Source organism: Crinia signifera, chromosome 8 (assembly GCF_055691185.1).
Source record: "Crinia signifera chromosome 8, ASM5569118v1, whole genome shotgun sequence".
NCBI classification, from domain to species: Eukaryota; Metazoa; Chordata; class Amphibia; order Anura; family Myobatrachidae; genus Crinia; species Crinia signifera.
Genome location: NC_139224.1, coordinates 36,327,111 through 36,355,081, shown reverse-complemented (window position 1 = coordinate 36,355,081; position 27,971 = coordinate 36,327,111). Strand labels below are relative to the sequence as shown.

Here is a 27,971-nt window from a genome sequence, read left to right as displayed (position 1 = left end):
TTGATAACACAATGTCAACATAAGAAATGTCAACATGGTTAAACATATCCACAGACACCATGTTGACAACCTCAGCAGACTTGCAACGTTGCCATGTGCAATGTTGAAATTCTGATAATACCAATGGTTAGGGGTATGGATCATTAGGTCTACACCAGAATGGTCGACAAGCATTGGGTCAACACCATTAGGACAACATGCAGAAAGGTCAATGCCCTAATGGATGGTAGGGCATGAAATACCGCCTGTCGGCACATGTCGGCTCAAGAAACAGTGAAAAATTCCATGTTGACCTTTTGACTATAGACCTTGCCCAAGTCGACCTAATGCTTGTGTCAACCTAATGACTGTCGACCCAATGCTTGTCGACTAATGACCATATGCCAGGATTAGGCAGTGCCAAGATGGTTAGGCTTAGGCTGCCACAGAAGTCCAGGGTCAGGCACTGTGGGGACGGTTAGGGATTAGGGATAGGACTCACTCTACTGTGAATTATTACCAGAGCTGCTCCAAGCAGAACCACTTGGAAGAAAACCAGGAGCCAGGAGAAGGCAAAACACCATTAGAACACAAGTGACAGTTTGGTGACAGATCAAGTCAACATATTATCCGTAAAGTCATGATGAATGTCAACACGGTCACAGTGGACATGCTAAACCTGTTGCCATATTGCATATCAGCAACTCGCCCATGTTGGTATTCTTATGTCGACCCGATAAGAGAATAGAATAACAATTTATTGTCACTACAATATTAAAAAACGTACAGTGAAATTGTTGACCAATCCTACCATTCACATAAAGTATGTACTGCAAATAGGACACTGGAGAGGACCAAAAGATTCAGTGACTCTAATGGGGCCTACACAATGTGGCGATTTCAGGGTATTTTCATTGCTGACACATTGCTGTGTGCTGAGCGATGTTGCTGAGCGTTATGAGCGATCTAGCATCGCTCAGCAAAATCTCCCCATGTGTAGCCCCCTTTAGGTGTACCAACTTACAAGTCACAATCCGTTTAAATGCAAAACCAGGTTGGGCTTTTAAATGAATGCCACTTTCACAAATCAGGGTGCGTCGCTGGGATTGCTAACAAAAACTGCAATTTGCAGGCTATTATATTAAATCCCTTCATGTGAGTTTCTCTTTAATCACTAGTGACCTGGACATGAGAATCCTACAATAGTCTTAGCAGGATTTTTTTTTTTTATCAAAAAAAAAAAAAGTGTGTGATTCCTACATAACAGAAAAACCTTTCAGAAGCTACTATGCACTATACGTACAAGACAATCATATATAAATGTGAATAGAAAAATAAACAAATGAAGCGCAACACAACATGAATACAATTCCAAATATTAATACTGATCTAATCAGATTCCTCTGCTGCTGAAATACAGAACCACATCCTTAAACCCAAAAAATAAATATAAACAATTAGAACATCAGAGTTTATCAGCAAACACTAAAAAATAAAGGATATGCCCCGTGGAACAAATTACCATCTACATAAATTCAAATGCTTTATTCTAATAAACCAACCACAAACGAACCGTTAAATAGAGATCTAATTGTTAAACCACTTATTTCTAAAAGCTGTATAATTATTTATATTAAATTTGATATTTAATTATTCTGTTTTGTGACAATTCTTCCATGCCGATGTAAATTAAGAAAAGCAGTTCATTTAATTTTTATCTATCTGCTTTCTTATAATAGTCTTCAGTACTGTAGTTGAAAAATGTATACATATAATAGAATACATTTTCATACATTTGCGTATAATCAATACAGCATTCTAAGAACGTTATTCGAAAACAGAGTTAATACAATATACTATAGTTCTATCAAACAGAACTGGTACCAAGGAAGTTTGTTTCCTTTGAACAAACTGGAAAATAAGGTGCTTGTATTCTCACAGCAGGAGCCCTCACAGATGCATCCTTATTCAATTAGGAACCATGCTGTTAAAAATAGAATAAATCGAATCTTCTTCTGCACAAAGATATCACAGCCATCCCTTAGTTCACACATAACGCAGTATGTAACAAGTTCCAACAATGTTAGTAGAGAATAGTAGCACTGCGAAGATCTCATATCCTGATCTGTGAATAATTACCAGCAAGCACACAACAGTTCTAGTTCTAAGGAACATACAGATCTGGTCACCAGTAGCTGCCTCAAATGGGAATTGATGCTATTTTTTATAGATTTCACAAAAAAATATATTTTTGTATTGGAATGAAAAACTGATGCAGTACCACGACCAAATGACGCATTTCATTTGATTTTTGTTCAAATTTGGTATTTTTTGCGCATACAAAAACCTAGGCCAAGATTGAGACATTTAAAAAATATCAATTGTTTAGAAATGACCAGGTTTCACTTGACAATGTTTTAGCTATTCGCTATTGTGTATGAGAAATGTTGCTCCAAACTTATATATTTTTTCGGGTGTGGATCAGTCGGTCACCAGCAAGTTGTTAGACAGTCATTAGGTTAACACCATTAGGTCGATATGCATTTAGGTCAACATGAAGGAAGGTCGACATGAGTCTAGGTCGACATGGGTTAGGTCAACAGGGTCATTAGGTCAAAATGGGTTAGGTCAACATGGGGGTTGTCACTGTATTTTACTCCGAATGCCGACACAGTCGACATGGACACAGGTTAAAGTGCATTTGCCATGCTTAGGGCTCGGTGCCTCGCTACGCTCAGCACACCATTTTATTCTCCCACCACTCCCTAGTGGATGGTAGGGCATGAAATACCACCTGCCAGCACATGTCAGTTCAAAAAACAGCGAAAAACACCATGTGGACCTTTTGATTGTCGAACTAACCCATGTCAATCTAATGATCCTGTCGACCTAGACTCATGTTGACCATCCTTCATGTTGACCTAAATGTATATCGACCTAATGGTGTTAACCTAATGACTGTCTAACAACTTGCTGGTGACCGACTGATCCACACCCGAAAAAATATATAAGTTTTCAATGACTGTCTAACAACTTGCTGGTGACCCAATGACAGTATCCCATTTTTCCAAAATAGTCAAAGCTTCAGAATGCGACAAAGCAATGAATACATGTGAAATGCGATTCCAAGAGAATACAAACCACAAAAAGGTTATCAAGTCAATAAAAGCAATAAGTATAGGTTGTAACAATGTGCTAATACATTGGGCAAGAAAAAAAACTATTATGCAAAGGAAATTGGAGGGTCACTGAGCAAAATACATTCTTCATACCAAATAGTTTTTTTGAAAACAGTGAATTATTGTTTGTCTTATGGATAGCAGAAGAATCTCCATATAGCTGCCCCACATATCAAAACGTTTTTTGGGTGCGAGATTCTTTTTGAAGAGAGGCTTCAAGCCAATCTACATGAAAGAGGAAACAGCTTATCTTCAAAAAGTTGGAGGAGCCTCTTGAATTCCCAACTGTTATTTTTTAAACACATGACAGTCAGGAGATGATTGGCTGGTGCACCATTTATCGTACGCAGCAATTTTCAAATAGATAAAACTAATTGATAAATGGGCCCTTATGTTTAGGGAAGTCAACAATTCTAGGTCACAGATTCAAACATTAAAAAAAAAAAAGTTACACAGAAAAAAAAACATATGGCTTAAAAAATTTTTTTACAAATTGTTTTTTCTTCTTGTGGTTTTAAAATTGTTCATACCAAATTTAAAACTGGGATCTCAAGGGGAACCTATAATTTAATATTGTTTAATCCAATTATGTCATATCTGACTATGATGTGTGATGTATTTATTTAGAGGACTATTATTTTTCAGCAATACTTCCATTAAGAAATGTCAAATTCCTAAAATAGCATTATTACAATCAAGTGTACATCTTGTATATGAAAAAAAAAAAAAAAGTACTACTGCATTGACACGGATAAAACTAGATAAAATTAAATCGAAATTACAGTATATGAGCCTGAATATAGTAGAACAAACCTACTATGCAGTTAATCAATGGCTTAACTATTTTTTTCATTACTTTTTTCATTAGTCATTTATGGGCTGATCTTTTTGGTATCCAGATGATAGTTGACAGTGTCTAGGTGAAATATTTCCATCCTTGTGGACTCCATGTGATTGGAAATGGTAAAGTGCGCCAAAGCATGGTGAACAAAGTCATTCACTGTTTTGGGCTCCATGTCAGAAAAGCTACAAAAGGACACAAAAAAATATGAAAAACTCACATGGACCTTCGTGTCGACCTTTTGTCTATGTCAACTTTCTGGTGGACCTAACGGGTGACAATTAATAGGATGAGAGATTCAGAAAGTGAGAGATCTGGTAAGAAATGTCCAGTTTTTTTAAAGCGGCAATCATTTACACTGCAAAATCAAACTGGTTTTGCAGTGTAAATGATTGCCGCTTTAAAAAAACTGGAGATTTCTTACTAAATCTCTCCCTTTCTGAATCTCTCCTCCTATTAAATCCCCCCCAACATTTCTGGGTTGAGGTCTATGTATGGCCTATGTGCGACTCTTACAACTTGACACTTAAAGAATGTCTTCCTTCCTTGGGTCTACTAGCTCCACGAAAATAACTGTCACTTACTTATTACCAAAGCAACAGATAGGCAGGAGAGAAGGAGGTTGATCATATTCAAGTCACAAATCCAACCACTTCAAGCAAAACTAGTTTCTGCACTACTTTCACTATGATCACTCAATGTGTACAATTCCATCAGCAAAATTGTTATGTTCCTTCAAAAGTTTCAGCATCTGAAAGGAATTATTGTTATTATAATTATTATTGCACCTTATTAATAGGATGCAAAAGGTGATCCACAGCACGGAGGAAAAAAACAATAAGATGTTACACGGCAAAACAACACTGTAGACAAGTATCAAAAAGCAAAACCTTGCTCAACACAGCCACTTATGTAAGGCATGCAATTAATTGAAACCTGTAGCTATTGGTGAGGGCACAGATAATGAGAATAGGTCTTCTGAAGAAATAAAACCAATGAAGTATTATGTGACCTATGTATGTACAGTGCTGCAAACCACTGGATGCACCTTATAAATAAAATGTAACAGTAATAACAACAATGACTATCCCAAAAATGTTTATTTGAGGCTTAACTGTAATATAGTCAAAATCAGACATCTCCACATTCCAATGAATAAAAACGACTAAAACATAACAATCTCAAGTTGAAATTTGGTATAGACAATATTAAAACATCAAGGAATTATTTGTTTGCTCTCTGAAAATTTGGCATTTCTAATCTTAGAATGGAACGCGACCATACAATCTATCTTCTGTTATATACAGTTCTTTATGGGTTGTATTGGTTATCTTGCCACCGCATTACACATATTGTATTGTATCTTTTATCGGTCAATGGGGGAGATTCTCTATGCAAGAAATGTTATCGGGGTTTTTACCGCATTTTGGGATGCTGTAAGCATCCCACGCCGGGTTAACCCGGTGGGGGGCATCGCCAGAAAAATCTGGCGATGCCCCATAGAAGCCAATGGGCTTCTACCGCATCCCACCGCCGCCCCGCAATGACCCCCGCCACCCCGCACGGACCCCCGCCGCCCCACATCGCCCCCTCCTCTCTTACCTGTGTCCGGGCAGCACAGCGCAGCGCTGCCCGGACCTTTGACCTCCTCCCTGCACTGATCCTCTTCCGGGTGCAGGGAGGAGGAGAGCCCGGCACAGCAGCAGCGCCGGGTGTGGGAGGGAGGCGGGAGCCGCCGGGACCTGCTGGGACCTGGCGACTCTCACCGCAATGGACAGCTCTTAACGCAAGAGCTGTCCTTTGCGATCATTATCGCATATGTTAGAACATATGCGATAATTATAAATGCGATGGGCGGCGAAGGGGGGGCGGAGATTCTTAGAGAATCTCCCCCAATATGTATTGATGCAATGCTCCCACTTAGGTTTTGATTGTTTTTTCTTCTATTTTGTTTCTTGTTGGTTTGATTTTAATAAACTTCAATTAAAATTATTGAGTTAAAAAAAAAAAAAAACCATCAACATGTTTTCTTTTAGAAATATATATAATAATGATTGAGTCAGTGTATTTGACTTCGTATTATAAGAAGTGTAAAAAGTGCTGATACGCTGTACAGGATTAGATCTCAGGACCTTATGGTCTTCAAAATGGAGATTCTGCCTGCTGAACTAAAGCAGTTCAAATGGGAGTGTTACTCTGCACAGGTATTAAACAATATGTGTAACCAGAATTCAGAAGGTGAGGTATTAGTATGACTCTATGGTAACCCCATCCATGCTTTACATATTTAGGGAAGTATTTTATATTATATCAGCCCTGAGCTGTGAGACAGCTGCTCGAACTAGCCGGTGCAGGGACGCGCTGATTGTCCTCTCTCCATGACAGCCACCCACATGCTGACCATCCTATCTCTCTGACAGGAAAACTGGGGAACGGTGGACTACACGCCTTTCTATGTCCCACTAATCTCTACACTGAGGGGGTGGTAATGTATTAAATTAATTGTCAATACACAAGATAACAGTACTGCGATTCTCATCATTTACAGTTGTGCTCATAAGTTTACATACCCTAGCAAAATTTGTGATTTTCTGGCCATTTGTCAGAGAATATGATTGATAACTCAAAAACTTTTATTTCACTCATGGTTAGTGGTTGGGTAAAGCCATTTATTGTCAAACAACTGTGTTTACTCTTTTTAAATCATAATGACAACAGAAACTACCCAAATGACCCTGATCAAAAGTTTACATACCCTGGAGATTTTGGCCTGATAACATACACACAAGTTGACACAAACGGTTTGAATGGCTACTAAAGGTAACCATCCTCACCTGTGATCTGTTTGCTTGTAATCAGTGTGTGTATAAAAAGGAAAGTGAGTTTCTGGACTCCTGAAAGATCCTTGCATCTTTCATCCAGTGCTGTACTGACGTGTCTGGATTCTGAGTCATGGGGAAAGCAAAAAAATTGTCAAACGATCTGTGGGAAAGGTAATTGAACTGTATAAAACAGGAAAGTGATATAAAAAGATATCCAAGCAATTGAGAATGCCAATCAGCAGTGTTCAAACTCTAATTAAAATGATTGATTCTGTGGAAACCAAATCACGTTCAGGTAGACCAACAAAAATTTCAGCCACAACTGCCAGGAAAATTGTTTGAAATGCAAAGAAAAATCCACAAATAACTTCAGCTGAAATACAGGACTCTGAAAAAAGTGTTGTGGTTGTTTCAAGATGTACAGGTTGAGTATCCCGTATCCAAAATGCTCAGGACCAGGAGAATTTTGGATAACGGATTATTCCGTATTTCGGAATATTTTAATATTTCAATTATGTATTTTGAAGTATCTTGCATGTTTGCTGTATAAACACATAAAATACACACAAATATATTTTATTACCACATAAAATACACACAAATATATTTTATTTGTTCAAAAAACAAGGTTTCAAAACATGAAACAAAATGTGTGTACTATCTCAGATATTGAATTTGAATGCCAAGCAATCATTGTCTTGCACATATATAGTGCCAGTTACATATCATGTCCTCAGTAGTGCTGTTACAAATGTCCCCAGTGAGTTTTTAGCAAAATTTTTTTTTTTTTTCACTTTCTGGAATGTATGGTTTTCGGAATAATTCGGATAACGGATACTCGGATACGGGATACTCAACCTGTACAATAATGAGGCATTTGAAGAAAAATGGGCTGCATGGTCAAGTCACCAGAAGAAAGCCATTACTACGCAAATGCCACAAAGCATCCCACTTACAATACTCCAAACAATACTCCAAACAGCACAGAGACAAGCCTCAAAACTTCTGGAACCAAGTAATTTGGAGTGATGAGACCAAAATTTTACTTTTTGTCCACAACCATAAACGTTACATTTGGAGAGCAGTCAACAAAGCCTATGATCAAAAGGTACACCATTCCTACTTTGGGGATGTGTGAGCTACAAAGGCACTGGAAACTTGGTCAAATTTGATGGCAAGATGAATGCAGCATGTTGTCAGAAAATACTGGAGGAAAATTTGCAATCATCAGCCCAAAAGCTTTGCATGGGACTTACTTGGACATTCCAACATGACAATGGTCCAAATCACAAGGCCAAGTTGACCTGTCATTGGCTACAGCAGAATAAATTGAAGGTTCTGGAATGGCCATCTCAGTCTACTGACCTCAATATCATTGAATAACTCAGGGGAGATCTCAATTGTGCAGTTCATGCAAGACAGCCCAAGCGTTTATAAGAACTGGAGGCTTTTTACCATCTGATAAAATAAAGAGCCTCATCCACAACTACCACAAAATACTTCAAACTGTCATTGATGTTAAAGGGGGCAATATACAGTATATGGTATTAAGAACTGGGGTATGTTAACTTTTGATCAGGGTCATTTGGGTAGTTTCTGTTGTCATTATGATGTTAAAAGAGTAAACACAGTTGTTGGACAAGAAATGGCTTCACCCAACCACTAACCATGAGGGAAAGAAAAGTTTGAGTTATCATTCATATTCTCTGACAAATAGCCTGAAAATCACAAATTTTGCTAGGTATGTAATCTTATAAGCACAACTGTACATCATATATATTCTGTCTCATTGTTATTATTCAGATAATTACTAAGCATCTAACTGACGTTTTCAGCAGATAGACAGGCTGACCAGTCTGATATCTGCATAACAAACTGATGTCCATTTAAACAATTAGTTCTTTCATCACATAAAGTGGACTAACAATATTCACTAGTGACATTTAAAAAAGGTGCTGACTGACAGACCAGTCTGATATAGGTGGAGATATGCACATGGATCTAACAATTTCAGCCATACAGTATATTTGCCAATTATTATAAGCAAATAATAATTAGAATAGACTTAATACATTGAGATACATACATTGATATGATTACAAGACACTTTTAAATTTTCTTCTGCATTCTAAAAGATTCTACTAGACACTGGATACTTAGTTGTCATATCTTTGTGTAGAACTATACCATAACGACATTGTAACATTGGTGTAATAAGGTACTTGACATGAAATAATTTCTGCAATTAGAATATTAACCATCAAGAAATGTTCCTATTTCATACAATTCTCTACATATTCTGAGCTCGCTCATCGGCAATGGATATAGAGTGCATCAGCTGAAAGCAGTAGCTCAGTGGCATAACAATAGCGCCACAGACCCCGCGATGGTGGGGAGGCGCTGACTAAGTGCAGAGGCGTAGATAGGGTGGAGCCGGCGGAGCACCAGCTCCGGGCGCAGACATGTCTCCTGGCGCTGGAGCTCTGCCGCCGGCTCCCCCGCCCTGCTAAAACAGCCAGCCAGTCAGCCAGCCAGCCCAGTGTGCATGAATGCAAGCAAGGGAGACTTCGGGGGACGGAAGGAAGCCCAGGATCTCCGCAGTTGGGGCACGACCCCAACAGTGACAGCGGTGGATGGGTCCACCCCTGACACTGACATTGGCGTGCCGCACACTTGATGTACACAAATTGTGCGCGCTGCCCCAGCTCCCCCGGTACACAGACATGTGTACCGGGGGAGTCCACCTCTGGAGCTTCGACTCCCGTGTAGGACGGAGTAGTGTGTCTTGGACTGTTACTGCACTGTGCCCCCGCTGCTGCTAAAAAGATGGAAGCTGCCTCTCACCATGGAGCAGAAGCGGCTTCTTCCCTCCTTTCTCCCCCCCAACACTGTCCCCCTGACGACGGACCCCCCGCTGGCAGCAGCACGGAGCAGGGAAGCTGCCTCTTTTCTCCCCCACTCCCCCCCCCCCCCCCACACCGAGCAAAAGAGGCAGCTGCAGCACATCTCTACTCTGTGTAGCTGCTCTGCTCTCCTCTCATCAGAAAATGTAAGTGGCACTTTTGAGGGGCATTGTGAAAGGTGCAGTACTGTTTGCATTACATTTATAAGCAGGAGTACTGTGGGCATTACATTCAACAATGTGTGGCATATTGTGTAATGGGCAGTACAGTTTGTGGCATAGTGTGTACTGGGCATTACGGTGTGTGGCTTAATGTGTAGTGGGCATTACAGTGTGTGGCTTAATGTGTAGTGGGCATTACGGTGTGTGGTATAATGTTAGTCCGCGCCCCATTTTCGCCGCGCAAGGGTCCCACCTACTACAAATGGGGGGGGGGGGTGGTTTGTGTGTGTTAGGGGGGGGGGGGCGCAAAACATGCCCTTGCTCCGGGCACCGTGGAACCTAGCTACACCACTGACTAAGTGTGGGCGCCAGGGCCGGATTTGCCACTAGGCCCATGAGGCACGGGCCTAGGGGCGGCACATGTTAAGGGCGGCAGCCAGCAGGGTCGGTATTATGGGGGGCTTGCTGTGCAGGTGCACAGAGCGCTGCACGGCTCATCATCCCACAGCAGCAACATCCCGCCTGTCAGCTGTCATCCCACAGCAGCAGCATCCCGCACCTCAGCGCCAGGGGTCTGCAGAGGCTATTGTTACACTGCCGCCGCATCTGTGGCATGGAGTCGGGGCCCACAGATCTCACAAAATGTTCGTCCCCTTACAACAGACAGTTTTTGAGGATGCTTAAAAACGGTATGCTGTTAGGGAAAGCCATTTTGTGAGGGACATTTTTCATAAGGAGCCAGGAGGAGCGCCAGGACGCAGACCAGAAGATCTGCGTGTCCCAGCCACAGACCACACGCGGAGGGATGAGTCTTAACCGGTGAGGGGGGGGGGGGGTGCAAAATTTGTTGTTACACCACTGCAGTAGCTCTCTAAAACTGTCAGGATTTTGAGACATAGTATTAAAACTAATTTCCCTCCCGCTGTAATTTTACATGAAGGGGAACAGCAGATGTAAGAGGCTAGTCCTGCACCAGTATTTTCCTCACTGCACCTATCTTAATTCCTCTCAATCTGTTTTATATATTATTTAGCAAGTGTAATAAACCCATGCAGTATCCAATGCAATTCAAAGAAGATACTGTACAGTAGTTGTTATCTGCCCTATTATATATTTCTTCTTACTTTTCCTATTCTAGCTGTAAAAGAATTGATGGTGAATAACGGTTTTCATTATATTTGCTAATTGACTGTTATTAACTAATCACCATGTTACAGTCAACAATAACCAGACAATTAATATTAATACAGTCTCTGATCTAAAATATTCCAGAGACCAGATAAAGGGATCCGCGCCTTACAATTATCAGAAATTTAGTAAATTACTACACAATCTGATAAATCATAAATCAATATTTTTCGCACAATTGCATGGTCATGGAATAACTCGCCCATTTTAGCTTTATTTCACATCGTATCTACCTACCTATTACAGAGTGGGAGTGTAATACTGTACAAAAGGTATACACGGTTTGTTTATTTGTTACATGTTGTGTTTGTCAACTATAGCAGCTCGATAGTTTCCTTATTTTGTTAATATTACTGCTCTTAAGTCCCGTACACACGAGATGAGATTTTAAAAGATATCGCACAATAGGACCTTCTGAGCGGACCCAGTGACATCACTGGACAGTATTGGTTAAAGATATCATTCAGTGTATGTACAACATACTGCATTGCTGGTGGCCAAGATTGTACTGAACCGGTTTCTCTTTTGTCTCCTAATATTTATAACCCATATTGTTCCTTCTTTACTGTTACCTTGTGGCTTCCGGACTTTGGGGTTTGTTTCCTAGATATTCTTCTTTGTGCAACCTGCCCCAAGCCTGGGGTGTAACCAGACTACCTGCCTGTTTGTGGATTTTGTCCTACCTTCAGGTCATCATTATAGTCCTAGCCAGTAACAATTGGCCTCTCTCACCTTCCAAGTGCGTCATGTTGGTGGGAAGCTGGACTTATAAGCCTGTGACCCTCAGTGCAGTGTACAGTATCATGTATTATATAGTATAATGTAGTATGCAGTGCAATGTATAATGTAGTATAGTGTGGTACAGTGTCAGACTGGGGGGCACTGGTGTCTGGCACAGCCTTCCCGCAGGTCTCCAGTGTGCATCATTTCGGTGGTAAACCGGACTTACCAGCCTGTGACCCTTTCCAGTGTCCCCGATATTCTCATTCTCCCAAACTGGGAATATGTGTACAGCCTGTGTAACGTTTCATCAGGGTCTTATCCCACCATTACCTGCTGGCCTTCTCCAAACACAGTGCTGGGACTGTCCACAATATAGTGTATAGTGGTACACTGTATAGTACATGGGAGATATAGTATGGTATACTACGTATAGTGTAAAGTATGATGTAGTGTATAGTGTGTAGAATGGTATAATGTCTTGTATAACTTTAGCATATAGTATGGTATAATGCATAGCACAGTATGAAATAGTGTAGACTACAGTGTATAGTAGGGTTCACAGTAGATTGTATTATAGGGTGTATAATATGGAGAATTCGGGCACGTGGTGGGTGATAAGCCACTGTAGCCTGGCACTGTGCAGTGGGCGCTGCTCAATGTGTAGCAAAAAAAGTACAGGAGTAAAAGTGGGAGGAGTAATGAGCAGAGATGGGAGGAGTCTGCATAATTTCTACAAACCCCCCCCCCTCAAAAGAAAATGTTTATATCCGACTCTGATACCACCAAATTCCGCAGTAACTTACAAGGAGAGTACAGATCTCCTTTTGGAGGTCCCTAGTATTTACCCATTTTCAGAGCTTTAAATTGAAGCTTACATGAAATAAAAAAAACTTAAAGTTAAAAATGTGCAGCCCACCGTCACGTGCAATTTGGGGAACCACAATTTAGAAACAGTATTAAATAGATATGGAAATCCATCATATTTATGATCAATTTAATCACCCTTTTCACTATTCAAATGAAATCCGAATATATTATCCTTATAAATCTCTGAAAGATTTTTCTATTACATATTAAACCAACCCAAAATTTACCCCTTCCAAACTCCCCCACCCCCCCTAAAAATCACAGGACTCCTGACTACAGTGAAACTCACCCAAGGCGTATATATCTTGCAAGTCAAAATGCCAAAAAGTAGTCACTGTATCTGCTGTTCAAAGGAACGTACAATACATTCCATAGGGAGTCAGCTCTAGTAGGCCCAGATCAATGGCACACTGACAACATGTCCCAGCCAGGCAGAACTGTTGATTACTACTGACGTAAAATAGATGAGTTATAAGTGCAATTCAAGATGACTATATTCACAAGTGCGCACAGCATCTATAAAGCCTCATTACTTCCAGGTCTAAAGAAGTGACAGCTTTCAGCAACTAACGAGGTCTTTCCATTATGGGAATTTGATTAAGAGTGGAATGGTTTAAATTATTAGGAGATAAAAGAGAAAATGTTTCAGCTTTTTTAGATGTACCTTTTATTTTATTTTGTGCACTTGGATTGAATTATACCACCCTTTATATTGAAAATGAACAGAATGAATTGGGGGTGTGGGGCAGGAAGTGTTTTAAAATAGCATATTATGTGTACATAGCAATCTAGTACAGTCAACCATTGTAATTAGAGGCATGTCTTTATTTTCAGTTCTGTATATTATTTAATTATTTTCATATTTTTAATCTATAGCGGCAGATGGAATCTGAGGTCATTTATTGTACGTTTCTGAAAAAAGACTGCGTTACTCGGCCTTCTGACGTCCTCTTGGTTTTTGATACTAAGATTATCCATTAAATGACAGCACCGCACCTCTCATTTTTGTACTGTACATTGAGATCACCGCTATGGATGTCCTTGGAAAACCGAATAAAAATAAATCTTTACATTGTAAATGGGCTTATTGTTATTTTGACAAGGGTACTAATGGAAGGTTGGGCATTTAGGGATTAGAAGATGCGCAAGTGGTGTTGATTACACTATACGTTCTACTTCAATCATACACATGTATGTATTATTTTACCAAACATAACAAGGTTTGTTTGTTTAACCTTCCACAGACCCAAGAGAATACATACAGCTTTCCATTGAATTCACAACCTGTGACCTGTAGTGTTTTTATACTAGCCTACTCTACCAGAATGTCAAAGATACTTCCGAATCTAGGGCGACTCTCCCAATAATTTACGAATGCCTGTCCCTCACATCAGGGAGGCACACACTGTAATCATGGGGCATTGTTTAACAGGCAAGCTGGACCCACAATGATGCCATCAACTCACTTCCACAGCACCCTATACCCGTTTTGAGAATAATCCTGCAAATTCCTGCACACGTCACTTCTGATGTTCTAGATAATACAACATGTTCCTTCTTTACCAAAACCATGATATCATCCTAATACTGTATGATCACAATTTGATAACAAATGTGTGCATTTGTATATCTTGACTATATTTTAATATTATATATATTTTTTCTGTGTCATTCAATTGAAATACTTATGTTATTCATGAACTACCGCACACCTTTTAATAGCGCACCATATCCTCCTTTTCTTGTATCTGTATGTGCAGAATTGACCTCCCACTTTTCTTTGCTGCTGCTTGGTGGAGCAGCCCAAACTGTGCGCCCCAGGGATAACTTGTTATCCTTCCTTGTTGTCATCTGTCCTGAAGCCTGGATATTGCTAAAACCTACACTGTTGGTGTGCATTGAGGACCGTGATTGGGAATGCCTGCCTTAATGCCTAACCCTAACAGTCCCTCCTGTAGCCTAATGTTAACCACCTCCCTTAATCTCCGGCGAGCATCTCCCGATGGGGGAGATGGCCACCGGGCCCTAGTCAATGCTTTCTTCCTCGACAGCATTGAACAGGGAATCTCGGCAGAATGAGCCCAACTTCAGAAACAGAAGTTGAATACCCCTCTTAGTGCTTAAGCCCAACTGTCCCCTCCCATTAAATAACATTATTTATCCTAAATACTTAATCCTAACGTTAAAAAAAATAACAAAAACAAGAAAATCAAGTGTCAATCATTGCCATGTTGACCTTCTGAACCAGTCGAAATTTTTGTCGATCTTAGTCACTGTTGACTAATCAAGTGTTTTAGATCCCATTGGCCTTTTGAATATGTTGACCTTTTGGTGTGTGTCAGTGTCGACATAACGACTATTGACCTTTTTAATGTGTTATGAAGATCTAAACACCCATTTCATAAAACAAAACTCAGAGTATTACCAGTAACACCTTCCATAATTCACCAAGACAGCACCAAGTGAGATATCATTCCTTCTACCATCAATGGTCAGCAACATCCCAATCCTAATTGGGGATTATTTCTTACTAGTATGAACAATGGATCCTCCCTGGTGAACTCTCTGAGCAGGAGCTAGAACACAATAGGAGCTCAGGAATAGGGGTACAGGTGGGGTTACCACGATCCGTCCAGGATTACTCTGGACAGTCCGGTAATTAAGACCTCTGGGGGGGTGGCAGAGAGTCTGGAGGGGTGGCGCTGCCAGACTATATAATGTCCGGAAATTGGCAGCTAGTAGCTGCCTATTCCCAAACATTGTATAGTCTGGGAAAGCCACCCCTCTGGACTCTGGGCGCCGGTCTTAATTACCAGACTGTCTGGAGTAATCCCGGATGGGTGGTAACCCTAGGTACAGGTGAATCCCTAATACTCTACTGCATAAAGAATAGCCCACTCTGTCACCATAGCAAGTAGACATCTGAATGGATGCACTGCTAGTATTGATCCTAAAGGGATCTATAATGGAAATGGAATATGTGGGGTTTATCTAGGCCCCGATTATATGGATAATATTGACAGTCAGCGCAATATATAATGGTGTACTGTATGTCCTCCGAGTAGTTGTTATCTTCTTTAAATCCACATTACTTTATCCAAGTATGAAGAAAATAGTCTCTTTAAATACATCTCCCATAATATTACCCACTGTGTCCCTGCCTTAATGTGTTGAACCTCTGCTCCACTTTCCTTACCCGCATACAATGACGTTCCCCACATTCCCAAGACAGTTCTACAAGGATCAGTAACTACCCCGACTGTCACACAACAAAGGCCTGCATCCCCTGGACTTGTCTGGTTGATACGATGAAACAGATTACTTCCAAATGTTTAACATCAGGAACTGACAATATTACAAAGACGGGGCTACAAAAGTAAACCTTTACCGGGAAGGAGGTATAGGCTTCATCACACTTTTCATTCATATGTTAATTTAACTGTTCCCATGAGACGGAAGAAACTTTTTCTCTTTGAAGACAGCAAAACCAACTTGATCATAACCCCATTCTATGCACTACCAGATATTCAATTTACAAGGAATACTACAGCGAGGCTGAGATTCTGAAACGTGTCATTCTTATTGCAGATCTGCTTCGTGAAATGTCAGAGATATTTCCAGCCGCGACCGTCTCTCAGCCGTTTCATGGCACAGAGCTTAGTTTCTTGTCTCCTGTCCCCTTGAAATGACAAGTCATCTAAATGAGCTTCTGCACAGATTGAGGCACAGCGTTCTATTGACAGGTTCTGCGAGTCTCTGATCCTGATGTGGATTTGAGGTTACTGTAGAATAAGCGCGGCTAATGTAGACTTGCATGTGTGCTGCACCTGAAACACCTTAAAGCTGGAGAGGGAAGAACGAGGGAAGGAAAGGCATACAAATGCATGCAGAGTGGTCACCAGGTAAATAACCTGTGACTTTTCTATTTACTAAAAATGCACCGGAAAAAGTCAGCAGACAATAAAGGTGCGGTTAGCCGGGGAAATAGCAGCGAACACAGGTGCAACAAATAATTAGTCACATATCTAGGCACTGATCCTGATTCAGACAGATATCAGTCAGAAACAGACGTCACATCCACACACCTTCTTAAAGAAGCCAGAGACCTCCTTTAATCGATTTTGTCGATATCTGTAATGGTGCCTATACACTTGTGCGATGGTATGAGATGCGATATCGCACTTTGATTTCCCTTGAAGCTCCCCGTGCGATAAATCGCAGCTCAAGTGATTTTTTTTTTTTTGCATTCAATGTGCATACACTCATGTGATAAATCACATGCCCCTTGCGAGTGATGGAATGAAGGCTGGGCTATCTGGGGGTATAAAAACTGGCAGATCGCACATCACATTGAAATAAACCACATGCGATGTGATAAATATTATGCAGAGCACATAATATCAACCAATGTGCCCGTACATCGCATCAGGTGACACATTTGATTGGCATGCAATCCACGTGATTTGTCACTGTGATTTATCGAAACCGCATGATTGTACCCTATATCTCACTAGTGTATGAGCTACATAAAGATCCATCTGCTCTGGCACCCAACTGTGAATCAGGGACTTTGTGACAGTTATTGTATTAAAGGAGGTGCCCACCAAATCTACTGATAACCCCCCCTCCTCTGCAGTGTTATGATGTCCACGTAATATGGAATTTCCCCCAGTTCTATGTTAACCATATTGTCCAACCACAAGATCATCCTGAGTGGGATATCAGGGACATGGATATTAAACACCGGTTGGTCTTCTACCTAGTGTTCATTCTAGAACAAGCCATCTTTGAAAACCCATGCAGTTCCTCTTCCCTGCCTGGGGTGTCGCTGTCTGCTGTTGTGCTTCTAGCACAGTGTGGTCTGTATATCAGCACTGATATGTAAACCAGACCTGTGCTGGAAACAACACAGCAGACAGCGACACCCCAGGCAGGTAAGAGGAACTGCATGGGTTTTCAAAGATGGCGGGTGCTAGAATGAACACTACTACCTGGTAGTGAGAGGGGGGTTACTATTAACTAGTTTACGTTATCTTTAAATATTCATGTAGTAATTAAAGTGTTTAATAATAAACTCTTGATTCCAACTCTAACAACAGTGCAGTAACAAATATCAGTACAATGATAACTAGATTGGTAATATTGAGTTACGGTACCAGTGGAAAGCTGCCAGCACCAGCACATTCCTCAAGGGCCACCCGGGGTGTTCTGGTAAAGTGCATGGGTCATACACTCCAAGTGTTACCTGGTGGGAGAAGGAAACAATAATAAATGAAAGATAGTAAAAAATATATAAATCAGTGTAATTTGTATGATCTACTCAGCAGCTCAGAGAGAAGTGTACTGTAATTAGTTGAATTGCGGACACAGCCAAATGTGCTCTTGAGACGCTGGGCTGTGCCTTGTTAAAGAATTATTATGACACACATACAGTGTCCTAGATGACGTACAACAGAAGCCGCGACTGCTCACAGTACAGCTCTTTTACATAGTCACTCACATGGATACAATGGGCGGTATTCAATGAGCCTGATTCGCCATGTTTTTATGGCGAATTTGTGCTGTTTGGCGAATTTTTGACTAAAACGGTGAATCACCCTATTCAATGACCAGATGGCGAATACATTTGAAGGTTTTTTTCGCCATGATTCACCGAGTAGCAATCGCTATCTTTTTATGGAGAAGTGGAATGTGAACTTTTAAAATAAAGTGTTTTGTTTTTTACATTTGGTGTCAAAAAATCAGGAATTTTATTCTGAGGAGGGGCATGCTATTTTTATTCATGTGCTGTAAGCACATGAATATATATTTAATTAAAAAATATATATATATATATATTTTTTTTTACACAGACCAGCCAGCAGGGGGTGCCGGAGCCGAGCCGCTCATTACATATTCATATATTCACTGCACCCATCGTTACGATCGGGTATAGTGAATATACGCGGACCCCTGCTGGCACCCCCGGTGGGCAGCCTGTGCTGCCTGGCACCCGGAGAGCCCACCTCCCCCCCACAAACGTTCTGGGGCAGGCAGAGAGACTTCCATCTCTCTGCCTGCCACCGTCCTCAGGCCGCAGGAGCTCATATTCGCCGGTCAGGGGCAGCGAGCCCCTGACTCGTTGAATACCGGAGCCGGCGAGGCTCCGGAACGTGGCGAATGTGCAGCGAATCCGAAAAAGGATTCGCTGCACCTCGCAGGTATTCACATTGAATACCGCCCAATGTGGCAGATCCCAGTGGTCAGTGTACACGACCAATGTTGTTTTGTCACTTCCAGTTGTTCCAATTATGCAAATAAAATGGCCATTTTGAGCAAAAAGATTTCTTTTGACCCGAATGTCGACATAGACACCGTATCAGTGTACCGCATGACTCGATAAGTTTATCATGTTTCAGGCACACTATTATATTCTACCTCCACACCCTAGCGGATGGTAGGGTATGCAATACCACCTGTCGGCACAAGTCGGCTACAAAAAATACATTGAAAAAGTCATATCGACCATTGGACCATATCTACCATCCCGTTGTCGACCTAATGCTTGTGTTGACCTTCTAACCTTAGCCATGTCCACCTACTCCATGTGTCAACCTAAGCCCTGTCAACCTTTAGTGGTTGACTAATGTACGTTGACCAGCTAACGTATCCCCATGTAACAACCATAGAGTGGGTTTCGTGAACGGTAAATATTTCAGCTGAAAATTCATTGTTACATTATTACAAATGACTATACGAGGATATGCATTCATATAACAGGAGGAAAGGTACATGGAGAAAGAAATATCAAGGCATTCATATTGGGGCCAACAGAATGGCCAGATGAGGGCACATGAAGCCCTGTACAACTGGCCAGCAGCAGTCCTGTCCATATACAGTAGGACAAATAATGCCTGTTCTATTGTGGACAAGACAAAATGACTTTTTTATTGTTCTATTCAGAGTAATAACTGAAATGTGTTTCTCAAATAACTGAAAGTATATTACGTGACTGTCATTGTTATAGAACAAGAATAGAAAGGAAGAGCAGCAAAAGCCGTGCATCAGTCATGAAGCCGGAAGGTGGGAGTCTCCCCCCGGGACCTGTCATTGATACCGCTGTCACGGATGTATTACAAATCTAATACACGTAGCTTACGTATGTAATGTTCTTCAAGGTGTCAAAAACGTCAGTGTCTATTACAAATAACAAATCACTGGTTTAGAGCCACCGGCAAACCTGCAAAACATACTTGTAAATACCCACCTCCCTGTCATCTTCAGCCTCATCCACCCACACATACTGTACTGTATGTAATAAAATCTGAAAGAGCGTGCCATATGGAGATTGAGCTTAACAGGACATTTGACACTCAGCCAGGTGACAATGGCACACAAGGGGCCCGATTCATAGTTGCAGCCCCCTAACAGGGCACCGCTGCACCATGTGCTGCATCCACCCTCTGAGCGCCACCATCTTGTCCAATCCACAAGATCCTCCGAGCAACAGAACAGATCACACGGCATTGTGGGAGAAGATATACTCTCCCTTGCCACACAGCGATGCAGCCATGAGCCGGAGCAGGGAGCGGGCTGCATTAGTAGGAGAGTGTGGCTGGTACTGCCCCAGGTCATCCCACCCTCCTTATAGTCGTATACCCAATTGTTTGTAAACTAAGCGAGGGTTCGGAGGGGGTGGGGGCAGAGGTAAACATACTTGCCGGACCCCTGTTGGGATTCTGACCTGTCGATTGGTCATTTCTATGGATTCCATCATAAGGTACTTACATCGTTCTAGGGACGGGCATGGCTTAGATGACCTTATGCATTATGCCCATTAGTGGACTACCCTTTCTAAAAAGATGATAGTGTGCTTTGCCAATGAAAATAGTTAAGGATGATTAAATTATTTACCTTATCTCCGATTTTATAGAATTGGTGGAATTTCCGCAGCGGAGACATAGCAAAATCATTTTCTGTGTACTGGATTAAGAAGTACGGTTGTGGACTGGCTCCTTCATTCTGACAAAGATCATCATAGGCTCTCTGAAAATTGAGCACCTAAGGGTATAACCAGACCAACAGTCTTTATTTTAATTCACAGATAATTTATTATTAGAGCAGAAAAACTTCAAACTATGGTAAAACCATATTCGAGTTTAACATAACAAATTACAATAGGAACTGCGTCCACCTGATGATGATTAATACCTCCTCTCCCAATCAGCTTGGGACAGTTTTTCTATATTTTCCCAGTAATAATACTGAAATTCTGCCAATTTGCCTGTTAAACTTGACTTCACAGACCAAATCGCTGCAAATCACCATCGGAACAAACCATCAAAATAACATTAATACCACTACTAATGCAATTAAAGAGGAGTACACACAGTGTGATTTTGGCTTAAAATGTGACTATATAGTCAAAACCATATAGAAAGATGGCCAAAATTGCATAGTGTTAACCCTGCTTGCCTATGCACGGCCTGGACAGGTCAGTATCACATGGATAAATAGACTGTACAGGCAAGGCAATTTTGACTATGTCGCTTGTAATGGGTTTGGCCATAGGCCAAATCGCAGTCGAAATATCAAGTGAAGATAGTCAAGATTGTATAGCTGTGGGCTCTGCGGAGTTCAAAGGTAATCGCATAGTCAAAATCAGACAAAGCCAAAATTGCAACGTGTGTACACAGCTTTAGAATAGTTTCTGTGAAATCACACAAAGTCAAATCTGAATGCGCCAAATCAATGCACTTGCTTTTAGTAAATGTTTTTCTTGCAAGTTTTTTTGGGATGGGTTCCCCTACCACCCCCAAAAGAAAAAACATCCACAAGCTTCACCCTAGCTCTGGGTCGGTTGGGGGTCCTCAGGAAGGGGGCCCCCTTTATTTCTGAGAAAGCCCAAGTCTGGCTGACTAGATGGGGTAGGGGCTAAATACATTGGCTTGGGGACCCCGTCAAGTGTGTCCCCTGGCTGTGTGTCCCCACTAGTCAAACCCGGTAAGACTCTAAGAAATATAGAGATTTTTTCCCTCGTATTTCTGGAATCAGGACAAGCTCAAGAGCTTGGTGCTGGTTTGAAATATGGGGGACCCCCATGACATTTACCCACTTTTTTTGGTTTGTTTATAAATAAAATGGACTCTTCAAGGGCCAGATGTATCCAGCTTTAAAAAGCTTCAAAAAGTAATACAATGGAGAGTGATAAATAGCCAGCCAATCAGCTTTTAACTGCCATGTTACAGGCTGGGTTTGAAAAATGACAGGTAGGAGCTGATTGGCTGGTTATCACTTGGCTGGATCTCAATGATCCGTACAAGCTTGCCTTCAAGATGGTGATCCCACCAGGACCCTAGTGTGAAAGTCAGGAGGATACAGAGTAAGGAGAGCAACACGCATTAGAACACTAATTTATCACCCACCTTTCCACTGCACATGGTTTCGGAACGCTGATTGTAGCGTCAACACAGAGCTAAGCATTCATTAAGCATTGCCGGTACTTATGTAATATCTGGGCTCCCGTTTTTCTTATGAGACCGCATCCGCTCGCCACGCTTCGGGCACGGTGGCTCGCTGCGCTCGCCACACTATAGAAAATCAACTCCATGCGTAGTTGGATAGTAGGGGTATGAAAAAATGGGGTGCATTTAACATGGGAGCCCAGATAATACATAAGTACCGCATTGCCATACTAGACCCAAAGTGAAATATTACCTGGGATTCCGAGAACTTTTCACCAATGGACACAGGCTGTTTAAGCAATTCTATCCCATTAAGGCACAACGCGGGGAAACAAAACCAGTAATAGAACCAATACTTCTTTAAATCCTACAATAAAAGTAGTCCAAGTATTAATGAATGTGCAGAATATATAAAAACTCAGAATGTTGTAATAACAACCCTTAATATAGCCCTTTTATTGGGTCAGTACCCCCATAACATTTAAAGTTGATAATGTGTCCGGCAGTGAGCCTAGATTATAACATGGTATGTAAAAAGAAACCTGTTTTCACATGTGTCATGGTGACTATGAGATCATTCACATTATGGGGATTTATTCGCAAAGAGATTGGCAGGAAGTGACTGTTTGGAGGAGGGAACATGCATCGCATTGGACCTGATGTCATTCACATGCGATTTGGACATTCTTCATGTGTTTTATCGCCGAAATCGCATGCGAATCGCCTTTGTGTATAAACACCTATAGACACAGAGGTTATGTACATAGAATAGTGCGTTCCACATGTTGTGCTACCTACTGTATAATTGTAAATAAACAACTTCTGCATTGCTTATCACTAAGCAGGAGATGATTAAATCCTTGGAGAGAGATAAAGAACCAACAAATACACTACCATTTAAACGTTTGGGGTCACTTAGAAATGTCCTTATTTTTGACAGAAATGCACTGTTTTTTCAATGAAAATAACATTAAATTAATCAGAAATACACTCAATACATTGCAAATAACTATACTATCTGCAAACATAGGAATATCTACATACTGTACTAAAGTATATAGAGGCCTATTTCCAGCAACCATCATGCCAGTGTACTAATGGTATATGGTGTTTGCTAATCGTGTTAGCAGACTAATGGATGATTAGAAATTAGGTTAGCACAGCTGAAAATGGGTTTGCTCCTTAGAGAAGCAATAAAACTGGCCTTCCTTTGAGCTAGTTGAGTATCTGAAGCATCACATTTCTGGGTTCGATTATACTATCAAAATGGGCAGAAAAAAGATAACTTTTATTTAAATCTCAGCAGTCTATTTTTTATCTTCAAAATGAAGGCTATTTCATGCGATAAATTGCCAAGAAACTGAACATTTCTTACAATGGTATGTACTACTACCTTCAGAGAACATCAAAAAAAGGCTCTAACCAGAGTAGAAAGAGAAGTAGGAGGCCCCATTGCACAACTGAGCAAGAAGACAATTACATTAGATTCTCTAGTTTGAGAAATAGATGTTTCACTGGTCCTCAAGTGGCAGCTTCTTTAAAAGGTACCCGCAAATCGCCAATGTCTACAGTAAAGAGGCAACTCCGGGATGCTGGCCTTCTAGGAAGAATGACAAAGAAAAAGCCATATCTGAGAATGGGCAGAGGAAGATTGGTAAAAGGTATTATGGATAGATTAATCAATGTTTGAGGTGTTTGGATTACACAGAAGAACATTTGTGAGACACAAAACAAGTGAAAAGATGCTGGAAGAGTGCCTGACGCCATCTGTCAAGCACGGTGGAGGTAATAATATGGCCTGAGGCTGCTTTGGTGCTGGTAAAGTGGGAGATTTGTACAAGGTATAAGGGATTTTGAATAATGACATGCCATACCCTGTGGATAGTCCTTGGATAGTCCTTGATTGGAGCCAATTTACTCCTCCAACAATACAATGACCAAAAGCACACCTACGAATTATGCAAGAACTATTTAGGGAAGAATCAGGCAGCTGGTATTCTGTCTATAATAGAGTTGCCAGCGCAGTCACCAGATCTCAACCCCATTGAGCTGTTATGGAAGCAGCTTGAGTGTATGGTACGCAAGAAGTGCCCACAAAGCCAATCCAGATTGTGGGGTGAGGTGCTTTAGGAAGCGTGGGGTGACATTTCTTCAGCAAAAGGAGAATTCTTTGAAGAAAACAAAGTTTGAAGGAAAAAGTTATTATATAAAATAAAAATCATTATTTCTAACCTTGCCAATGTCTTCACTATATGTTCTATTAATTTTGCAACTCATTTGATAAATAAAAGTCAGTTTTCATGTAAAAAACAAAATTGTCTGGGTGACCCCAAACTTTTGAACGGTAGTGTAAGCTTCTGTCATTTTGAAAGCTTGGCTGCTAAATTAACAAAAGCTGACTGGCTGCTACAGTACTTTATCTCTCTGCACTTCATATCGCTCTCCAAGGCTTGATACATCTCCCTCTGGATGTTTTAAGTAATACAGATTCCTGCAATTGTCATCAAGGTATAAATATTTTAGGGTTGGTATCATTGGGTCTACAGCAAGTTGGTCGACAAGTGTTAGGTCGTCATGGGTCAAGGTCGACACAAGCAATAGGTCGACAGGGTCTAGATCGACAGTCGAAAGGTCAACATGGGGTTTTTCACAGTTTTTTTACCCGAATGTCAACACAGTCGACATGGACACAGTTTCCAGTGCACTGCATCCCCTCGCTCCGCTTACAATGCTTCGGGCACGGTTCCTCACTACGCTCGGCACAATATTTTATTCTCCCACCACGCCCTAGTGGATGGTAGGGCATGAAATACCACCTGACGGCACACGTCGACTCAAAAAAACAGTGAAAAACCCCATGTCGACCTTTTGACTGTCAACCTAATGACCTGTCAACCTAGACCGATGTCGACCTAACGGTTTCAACCCAACGCTTGTTGACCAACTTGCTGTAGACCCAATGACCGTATCCCATATTTTATGCATAGCTTATATTTGCAAAATGTGTCCTATAACCTTTTACGTGGAGGATTAAACGGTTGCATCGTTCCGAATCGCAGGTTTAAGAATCCCACGACACATTGCTTTAGTTTCATGTATGCTTTTTTTTATAGTTCATTAAAAGTCTTTTGTTGACTGTCATGCAGAAAGCTTATAGGAACTGTCAGAAGGTTATAGGGAAAAAAAAACTCGTTCAGAGATTAATATCAGAGAAGTTATGAAGTGATTTGTTAAGGAATAACCTTTACGGAATACAACTGCCTGCGCCCCAGGGAACTGTAACTTCAAGCATATTAAAAATGTCATGATTTAATCTAGAAAATAACAGACGGAATACATTAGAAGACAGAAGCACACCGCTCTGTGATCAGCATAAAATTAAAAAGACATTATTTATATGTGTGATTATTCAATTATAATGTATGACACCCTATTCTAGAGTACACGGAGATAACTGCTGAAAAAGAAAAGTAATGCTCGGATATCAATCTTTCCCGCAAGGTTATAAAAAGTTAATTGCACATAAAAGATCAAAGCAAATTGCATTTAGATGACTTGCATGCCAGTCAAGGCAATTATGGAAACTTCAGATTCTATGTCACAATTAAGAAAGTATAATATATATATATATATATATATATATATATATATATATATATATATATATATATATATATATATATATATATATATATATATACACATATATACACACACACACACACACACACACATATATATATATATATATACACGGTATATATATATATATATATTCAAAAACATAGGGACGTCTCATTTATTTTGTTTGAACAGAAGCTTGGGGGTTATTTAGACCAGTTAGCTGCTGGGCGATATAGCAGTGCCCTGCAATCAGAGAGCCGTCACCCTGACAGTTTTTTTCCTGACACCGAGATAATGGATGAGGGACACCCACAAACGGCGGCTTCCTGCCAGTCAATCAACCTGCATCGATCAGAATAGATGCTGTATTTTGTTCCTGATTGTGATCGCAAAAATTGCACAGCAGCGATCAGGATCCCCATATTTGAATCTTCTTTTTCCTTGTCGGGGAAGCAATATCTATGTGCACTTTTTACTTCCTGTTATTTTATTGCAGAATTATAGGAGGATAAAAATGAGGTGAAAAGAGATGGTGCAACACAAGCATGGTCAAAACTTTGATCGTGACCTACAGGTAACTCGGGGAAGATCTGCCAGTAAACCATGACCAATTTTCCAAGCTCACAAAAATTTTCATTGGCATCTGTGGCCTCAGCAGTGCAGCTCGCAGTAGTGCAGCACGTGGGCAACATTATGAAGTCACATGCATGCTGTAAGGAGCTTCTAAACAGCATTTAAAAACCCAGGCCCTACCTCCCAGTAGTGCAGCAACTGGGTGATCCTGGATTTGCTTCTGTGGTGCCAAGGAGGCAGGCACTAGTGCATTGACACACCTGAGTGGTGCAGAGGGGGAGGGGTTAGTACCGGTACACATACCACTCAGGGGGTAGATGTATGAAGCAGTGATAAGGGAGGAGAAGTGAACCAGAGCAGAAGCGGCCCATGGCAACCAATCAGCTGCTCTGTATAAGCTAATTATAGATTAGTGCTGATTGGTTGCCATGGGACACTTCTCCCTTATCACTGTTTCATACATCTACACCTCACTGAACAAAAGAAAAGAGAGGTGGGAGACCCTGGCCATGGATGACACCGCCCACGCACCACGTTCCACAGACCTTGGGGCGGTGGCTGGATTAAGGTGTGCATAATAAATTGAGGAGAAGCAGCAGGATTATTATGTATCTCCAAAAAAACCCCCCAGTAATTTCCTGTGACACTGAGATTATATCCTCACTACGAGCATGATTACAAAGGAACCTTGACACATGTGTGGTGCGATTGCAGTCTGACGTTAATAGCTCATTTGTGATAACATAGGCATAGCATACAACTATTAATTAGGTAGGCCCCTAGCAGCCAGTTTCCCAGACCCCCTTGCTGCACTGGCCTCAGTGCCTACTGGTTAGAAGTACAGTAGGGGCATCCTGTAATTATTATGAATGCATACCTTGAGGATAGGATATTTGCAAATAATCCAGGTTACTTAGAATAGGAAATCAGAAAAGCACTATCAGGACTTTAGCATTTATTATCTTGAAATGGCAAATAGGCACCACCTCAATATTACTTACTGCAAATGTCACCAGGAGGAATTTATTCAGCAGCACTGGGTCCTCAAGGGCAGCTCCAGACTTTATAGCATCCCAAATCTGCAAAATCAGGAAGGTAAGGAGAGAGAGATGTACCAAATATCCCAAACAACAAGTCTTAATTGTAATTAGCGTGAAAGTGTAGCTTAACATCTGGGAGTGGAGCCACAGGGAATGTGACTAGTAATACCATCTAGGGATCTCTGCCAGCCAGGCTCAGACTGCAATATGATAATCAGTGGAACCTCCGGTCACCCCTAGTATTTAACTACATAAAATGCCAACTATTCCTCACCTCTATGAGGTGAAGTACCGTCAGTGACCACTAGAGACCACTAGATGGATCAAATTACTCATTTGTGTGATAAAAGAGGACACACAAGAAAGTTAAAGCAATTTTTGCAGGGACACTGATCTGTTTCATACTTGCTGAATATAGAGAGGAAGCTGTGAAGACATATCCACTATCTGAGCAATAATCAGATTGCTGACATTGAGTAAATATACAGAGTACCAGTCCATTTTGAGTCAATCAAACAAATGTTCTGATCCATCATTGGTGGAATTCCACCTACAAACTCAGACCTGTATTGGATCGTGATTTTAAATACTGTAACGATGACCTACAACCTTGACAATTAATGTACAA

The 27,971-nt window shown here is 41.0% G+C and overlaps 1 protein-coding gene across 2 annotated transcripts in view; it reads right to left on the bottom strand.

Annotated features, from left to right (window-relative positions):
- ATG7 (autophagy related 7) overlaps positions 1-27,971 on the bottom strand; it is a 241,208-nt gene that overhangs the window by 190,954 nt on the left and 22,283 nt on the right. For both annotated transcript variants that reach the window (XM_083156151.1, XM_083156152.1), the window contains 4 exons: positions 27,305-27,382; positions 22,360-22,473; positions 20,557-20,703; positions 17,820-17,908 (listed from right to left, as the gene is read on the bottom strand). In XM_083156151.1, the coding sequence (XP_083012277.1) occupies positions 17,820-17,908; positions 20,557-20,703; positions 22,360-22,473; positions 27,305-27,382 (428 nt within the window). The remainder of the gene's footprint in view (positions 1-17,819; positions 17,909-20,556; positions 20,704-22,359; positions 22,474-27,304; positions 27,383-27,971) is intronic.